This window comes from Vicia villosa, unplaced genomic scaffold (assembly GCF_029867415.1).
Source record: "Vicia villosa cultivar HV-30 ecotype Madison, WI unplaced genomic scaffold, Vvil1.0 ctg.000025F_1_1, whole genome shotgun sequence".
NCBI classification, from domain to species: Eukaryota; Viridiplantae; Streptophyta; class Magnoliopsida; order Fabales; family Fabaceae; genus Vicia; species Vicia villosa.
Window position 1 is genome coordinate 2280767 of NW_026704957.1, and position 7690 is coordinate 2288456.

At 30.0% G+C, this 7690-nt stretch overlaps 1 protein-coding gene across 7 annotated transcripts; it reads right to left on the reverse strand.

The window, feature by feature from the left end:
* Positions 1-1728: 1728 nt before the first annotated feature.
* LOC131622240 (myosin-6-like) lies at positions 1729-6545 on the reverse strand. 7 transcript variants are annotated; one of them, XR_009289820.1, is made up of 11 exons: positions 6398-6545; positions 5437-5581; positions 5065-5208; positions 4812-4957; positions 4593-4731; positions 3644-3701; positions 3407-3483; positions 3063-3131; positions 2652-2741; positions 2318-2508; positions 1729-1965 (listed from the first exon to the last, which is right to left on the reverse strand). XR_009289820.1 is itself a non-coding variant. In XM_058893268.1 (6 exons), exons 3-6 carry the CDS (start codon positions 5140-5142, stop codon positions 3696-3698), a joined length of 369 nt encoding a protein of 122 aa, XP_058749251.1. In that variant the 5' UTR covers positions 5143-5208; positions 5437-5581; positions 6398-6545; the 3' UTR covers positions 3407-3695. The 7 variants fall into 7 exon arrangements, 2 of the variants coding, with proteins under 2 accessions (XP_058749251.1, XP_058749250.1); XR_009289817.1 differs by having other exon boundaries at positions 3407-3572; XR_009289818.1 differs by having other exon boundaries at positions 3407-3701; positions 5437-5574.
* Positions 6546-7690: the final 1145 nt, after the last annotated feature.

A 7690-nucleotide genomic window follows, 5' to 3' on the forward strand; every position in this document is an offset into this window, starting at 1 on the left:
TATAACCCTAATTGGGTTTGAACTTACACAACTTGGATTATATTTGATATTATTAGATTAGATTAAATCATATTTGATATTATATCTAATATCTAAATAATATATCAATCCCAATAATATCTCAAGATTTTAAAATATCAAATTCGACTATTATTACTTCTTAATAAATTATATTTTTTGTTTTAATCTTTTATTTTTTTATTTTATTTCTGAAAATAAACTTAATATGTATACAGCGTGAATTCGTATTAACACATAATTTAATGTGTGAAAAAAACACATAAAATATTATAATTATTAATTGTTGTAGTAACATGTGATTCTATGCATGTATAAAATTATATGATGTTTTAACTGTTTCACATCAATTAAAAGTTTGAAAAATAATGAATTTATAAAATTAGTATTTTTCAGTAGTATGAAAATAAATGATAAAATTTTAAAAATTAAAATAAAAAAGTAATAAAGAATAAAGAATAAATAAAATATAAAAAATTTACTAAAATTATAAATTAAATTAAAATTTAAGACATGTTATTCTATTAAACGATTTATAATTTGGTACAAAGATAGTAATTTTGCATAAGGTTGGTAGGGTTGTTGGAAGAGTAAAAATGAGAATACTTTATTATTTATATTATTAATTTTTATATCCATATCTTCTCAAATAAGAAATTCTTTGTAGGTTTATTTTTTTCCTTTTAAATACAATTGCTATATTCAATTATTTTACTTTTATTTATAATGTATTTTATAAAGCTAGTTCTATTCAATGTTTTTTTCTTTTTTTTTCAATCCAAAAAATGTTATTTTATTATTATTATTACTATGATCATTTGATTTTTATGCATACATTTTATAAAATTAAAATTGTCAGATATAAATAAATATTGGCTTAATCTTTGTCATTTATAATTGTGTGTGATTTATTCTTGGTGTAATTTTTTAGTTAATGATTTATATACATCAATATATTTTTTTAAAATTAATTTTAAATATAAATAAATGTTGCGGTAAAAAATTGAACTTTAAATTATTAGTTTGCACGGACATAACTCAACTATCATATCTATTCAATTGTATAAAATTATTTAGACTAACAATATATCAAAAGTATATTATTATTATTATTATTATTATTATTATTATTATTATTATTATTCACTACAGGAAAAAAGGTCTCCTGCCACGACCAGAAAACCGAGGCTATATGCAAAATAACCGTGGCGTAACGCTGAGGCCACGGTTTGGCCACGGAAATCCAACTGTGGAGTATTCGGCCGTGGCCTAAAGTAAAGTCCACGGTTTTTTGGTATAGACCACGCCTTTTTTACAACCGTGGCTTTTTTAGGCCACGGTTTAGGTAGCTTGATTAAGGCCGCGGTTTATATTTGCCATGATTACAAAACTGTGGCCATATGGTAAAGCCACAGTTTCAATTTATCGTTTAACATACAGTTTTGGTTCAAGATATAGCCACGGTTTGGTTATGACCACAAATTTAAAACCGTTGTTATATGTTATGCATTCTAAACCATTTATCTTGTCACAGTTTAATATAAATTTAATGTAAATAAATTTAGTGGCTTATATTAATCCAAGACACCAATCACTTGCGCCAATTTTAAAGAATTTAAAATTTGATTGCTATAATTGTATGAATACAAATTATTTTAGTGTCTAAATAACCTCTAAATAAATGTACAAAGGGTTTCAATTGCCATGAGATGAAACACAATTTAATCCACTATTGAAACACAATTTACTGTCAAATGACCTCTAAATAAATAACCTCTCATATTTGCTCCACTATTTAATCCATGCATTTCCCATGTCTAAATCTAGTCTTCTTCTATTGCCTTGTAATAACCAAGACTGCAAAGAGGAACCTTTGACTTGGAATCCCGATACTAGTAAGCATTAGTGCAATTTGGACCTGCGCACTTTTCCCTCGGGGGAGGATAACTGAAACAATTCGTAAAATAATCATTACATAAATGAAGTTTCTAAAGCACATCAAATAAGATGATTTGTTAGAAGATTAAAACGCATTGTTCACACGTTCCAAGATACTAGCATGTCAAATTTTAAAGTTGTATCACAAAAGATATTTCTCATACTAACTAATTATTTTTCAAGAAACAACACAGCAATGGCATAAGATAAACAAAACGCAGCAACACAAGCATAACACGGCAACGACACAAGCATGACGAGATAAATACGTTACCATAACGAGATAAATACGTTACCATGGCAGGAGATATGTATCAGAGAAACAATTTGTAATTAGACATTAAAAAGTGAAGTCAAGTACCCAAGCATTTGCTCATTGAAGCTGAAAGTGAATGCTGCAAGGAGCTATTCAATGAAAAGTCACATGAGATCCAGGCAGCCTCTTACTTTATTGAAAGCTTAAACTTCAGCTTCACGGCTTGTGAAGTTTGAACCTAAGAACTCTTAGAACATAGCCCTGAGCTAGCTTCAGTTGTACGCCTTGTATCAAACCTGTCAAACAAAACAAACAGCTTGCAACAAATGAAATCAAAAAGCCCACAAGTGATGCAATAACTTTGAAAAGTCCAGAACATGCTTTTTATCTTTTTATCTTAAGATGATGAGCCAAATAAATGAGAAAATGAGAAGCTAACCCCTTTGACAATTTGTAGTTGTATAATTCTACTGCTTCATTTGAGTTTGATTACACATTGTAATCTTTTTTACAGACTTCTTCACCTTTTCTGTTCAGAAAAGAAAAAAAATTATACTTAAAATCATTTTATAATGCTTAAACTACATTTACCCTTAACATTATTCTATTGACTTATAATTGATTAAGAGTAAACTCTCAAATAAAATTAAGAACACAATCAATATTCTAATTTCCTTCTATAGTTTAACCAGAAATAAAGAGGCGTAAAAAATGTCACATTGAATGAATGATGTTCATAGAGTTAGTAACTTTTTCTTTCTATTAATAACATTAGTTAATTTGTTTTTGTTAACTTGAAACTGAAAATGGTAAAAGTAAAAAAAAGGAAATACTAGTAGTTGAAATATACCATTGTTTCCATCAGATGTATCCAAAAGGCTTGAATGTTCATTATCATGTGCCTGCTGATCTTTTTCTTCTGCACATTCAATCAAATATATACAAGTATGAATAATATTAAGGGTATCACATAAAAAACACAGTCCATCTAAATTCAGATTTGTCAATCTCTGTAACAATTATAAAACCCCAGAAAAATGATTTCTCAAACAAATAAGCCCTGAAGTTAACTTTCCATGGGAGTCCATTGTAAGCAAGGATTTCTCCTTAGAAGGAATGAATATCTTAAATAAAAATATGCAACGAGAGATAAAGACCAATCAGCTTAAGCATTGCAGAGTTAGAAACAAAAACCTTTTCAATCAGATCCAGAATATCTTGATTATCCACAAATTCAATGTAACTCCAATCAATTTATTCTTTCTTGTATTCTTCTTGCTCCATTTTGAAAACATGTTGTAGAACAAAATATTTGAGGGCAAAAATAGCATGTGGAGTAACAAAAAGGTGACGTAATTGTCTGATTCAAATCAATAATCAATTATAAGCAAAAATATATATATATATCTTCCATAAAAATAATAAAGAAACCTGATTAAAATGCTGCTGAAGCTTTTCATTGGTCAAATTAATACAAAATTGCTCAAAACTGCAGAGTACATGTGACAAACAGGGGGTTAATATACAAAATCAGGGAAACTGCTTTGAATATAACCAATCACATAGTAAAAACTTCATCAGATTAATTAACACTGAAAGTATCTAGAGCAGGTCGACATAGTTTTGAGGGGGAGAACCAATCTCACGCAGACCGGAAAAAGGTAATTCACGACCTATATCGGCAAGTTTGTCAGCAACTCTGTTTTCAGCACGAGGCATCTGTCTCAAACTGACTTCCCAATCAGTTCTACCAAGAAGTTCTCTTATGTGATGTATATAGACAAAACATTAAAGTATAATGGAATCTAAAAGACTTCACCTTTAAACTTTTGAGTAAAAAGAAAATTTATATGCTATAGAAATGAATAATAGTACAAGTGGGTGGAATCAATTCTCAGATGAAAAAGACAACATCACATTTCTTAACATATACTACTCATTTCAACTACTTTACTTCCTTTAAAAAATGTGACTACAATCCAAGATGGGGAACTCAAATCTTAAACTAGCTGGAGGTTTTAGTTATGTAATTATACTAAAACAAACTAGAAATATATATTATAACCTTAGTTTCACGTTGATTTACTACGTAGGAATCCAAAAGTGCATCACTCGTGTATGAATCTAGGGCAACATAATGATTTCCTACTGTTTTGATATTAGAACTTTTTTACACTTAGTGATTAAGTCTTCAAATAATTAATACTCAATGAAAGTGTGCTCGATGAATCTAAGCTTATAAAGTACTGTATGAATCTAAGCTTATAAAATACTGTATAAAATAATGAAAGTCTTCAAATAATTAATACACTTAGTGATTTCCTACTGTATGAATCTAAGCTTATAAAATACTCAATGAAAGTGTGCTCGACAGTTCTACCTTCAGCAACAGCCGCTCTCCCTCCCATGTAAGCAAGATATCGCATGAGTAACTTAATACTTTCTGTTTTACCAGCACCACTTTCACGGTTTCACCACTCACCAATATTGACGGGCTGATTCCATCATTTATCATGAGCCTAAATACACATATAATTTATATAGTCAGATTTTATAAGCTAACAGTATACACAAATTACAGGATATGTATGAAAATTACCTATATGCTGCATCGGCAACAGCGAAGGGATGTGGACTTAACTCACCAAATGCTGCTCCTCTGTATTGCGCCATCATATGGCTATCATATAAATGATGAAGCTTTATGAACGGGTTCACAGCAATCAATATATTCCTAGTGTAAGTCTGAAAGCAAACCGTTGAAATTGCACAAGTTAATACAGCATGAATGAAAACATGAAAAGTCACACAAAAGACACCATCTAAGGAGCGTTGGGAACCAAAATGCGTACATAAATTTCATTGATTTCGTATCTTGATCTCAGATTACTTAGGACTCCGGGTTCGTGCAGGTACGCGAGCTTTGTCATATCATCCACTCCACACGGTGGAACTTCTCTATCTTTATGATAAATACTGGAGGCTTTAACAACAACCTGCATATTGCAAATCAGACATAGGATGGGGACAAAATAAACAAATTCTAAAACATCAGAAAGTTCAAAATTCTGAGTTAAAAGAAAGTGCATATGTACATATTATGCTATTCTTCAAAGATTCAAAGAAATCAAAACATTCATGTAAAACAAGTAATTCAAAAAACAGAGAAATGCATCAGTGAAGGCCAAGATTAACTTTGAGCAAATATTACAAAATGCACTCACCGTCTTCCCGGAAGTGCAAAGGACTTTGATTTGTTCTCCATTAATCTCTAAGACCTCGCCATCTATCCAAGCTACATCAGAATCCTCCAACCAAACATGGGTCCCAACTATAAGATTGGCAGAAGCAGCAGCAGCAGCCTACAATCTAAAATTTATGCCCAATCAAGCCACTAGGGTAAAGCTCATAAAAACACCAGAAAATGGAACGGTCAACTTTGGACGAAATTAAAGAACATAGAAAAAGAAGCTATCTACACTTAAGCCAAATGAAAAAAATTAAATCAATCAACAACATATTGGCGGAATATTTATTTAGTAATAATCAGCCATGTCAATCCATCATGGTCAGATTTCAAACACAGACTAATAGATTTGAATAACCAATTCAAAACAGAATATTTATAAGACAGATGAAATAATTCACAAAATTCATAGTGAAATAACTGTCAGCTAGCAATAAGAAAGAGCAACATTCATAAAAAAAATAAAAACAACCACTACTGATTGTAACATTAATCAATTCTAAGATAAAAGACAGAGACCCTAATCTGTTTTCTATTGTATTACATCAGCAAATGAGTTCAGTAACATAAGGAAAACAGCATCAACAACTCCATTTGCATCAATATAACGAACACCACAACTTCATTATAATCAATACAAGAAAAAAACACACCCCCATTATCCTAAAAAAACTCAATTCCAATAGACTAGAAATTGACTAAACATCAATTTGTAAACACATAAACCCTAAACCAACAGAAGATTTGGGAGAAGGATGAAGGGATGGAGAGAGTTAGGGTTTCGGTGAAATTTTGAAGAAGATTTGGGAAAAGGTGAAGGGATGAAGAGAGTTAGGGTTCATAACAGATGATTGAGGTTAGTGAGATGAAGGTGAAGCAGAGATGAAGGTGAAGTAGAGATGAAGGTGAAGCGGAGATGGAGGTGAAAGGAAACTAACATGTAAGCGGAGATGGAGGTGGCAGCAGCGGCGCAGCGAGAAGCAGCGGCGCAGCGAGATGGAGATGGAGATGGAGTTAAGGTCTCGTCTTCTTCTTTGGAATTTTCTTTTCTATTTCTTTGGCGCAGCGAGATGGAGAGTTACGGTCTTGTTCTTTCAATTTTTTTTAATTAAAAAAATAGAAAAGAAAATAAAAAGATAGAGGGAAACTAAAAAAAAAGAGGGAACTTTTGGAGGGTTTTTTTTTTGGCTTTGGCCACAGTTTGAACTGAAAATTATGAAAATTATAAGGCCGCGGTTTTTTGATTGCGGCTTAAAATATCTACCGTTACATAACCGTGGCAACTGAGATAAAGGCCACAGTTTCATACTCCGGATTCAATATTTTAAAACATATTTCTACGATTTGAAAACCATGGCAAAAGCGTGTATTTGGCCACAGTTTTAGAGCTGTGGAAAAATTTAGCGTGGCCGTAGGCCAAAATTGTAGTAGTGATTATTATTATTATTATTATTATTATTATTATTATTATTATTATTATTATTATTATTATTATTATTATTATTATTATTATTATTATTAACTTTGTTTATCAATGAAGAATTCATAAATTTCATGTCGAGATCGACTATTATCACTCCTCAATAACTCATATTTTTTGTTTTAAAAGTTTTATAATTATTTATATTTTTTGAAGAAAATTAATATGCATTCTTCGCGAGTGTGTTGACACATAAATTAATGTGTTAGAAAATTACGTGAATTATCATATTTATTAGTTGACGTTGTAATGATTTTATTTATTTATTTCAACTTAGTACCATATGATTGGATAAATTTGTAAAATTATATGGTGTTTAACCATTTCACATTGATTAAGAGACATAATTTATAAGATTATTTTCATTAATTTGAAAATAAACAACAAAATTTTAATGAATTAGAAGAAGAAAATAACAAATAATAAAGGATCTGATGAGAAAATAAACATTAATAACTTACTAAAGTTATAAGATAAAGTATAATTTAGTACAAATTCATTTTTAAAATGATTTATAATTTTGCACAAAGATAGTAAATTCTTTGAAGATTGTATTGAATAAATAGGAGCGACAGGGCTAATGGAGGAGAAAAGTCAGTCAAGACGTAAATAAAATTGTAAAACTAAAATAATACAGTATCGAGTCACTATTTTACTTTTTAAATAATATGTAAATTTTATTTATATATAAATCAAATAAATCAGTTATCCTTTAGATTGGAATTTCGGGAGACTCAGCTCTTTTGTGGGA

What these genes read in the sequence shown, in the direction of transcription:
- LOC131622240 (XM_058893267.1), bottom strand. Translation starts at nt 5,142, where the DNA reads ATGACAAAGCTCGCGTACCTGCACGAACCCGGAGTCCTAAGTAATCTG. An exon ending in ACGAAATCAATGAAATTTAT is followed by an intron (nt 4,958 to 5,064) that starts GTACGCATTTTG and finishes GTTTGCTTTCAG; the next exon opens with ACTTACACTAGGAATATATT. An exon ending in GTTGCCGATGCAGCATATAG is followed by an intron (nt 4,732 to 4,811) that starts GTAATTTTCATA and finishes ATGTGTATTTAG; the next exon opens with GCTCATGATAAATGATGGAA.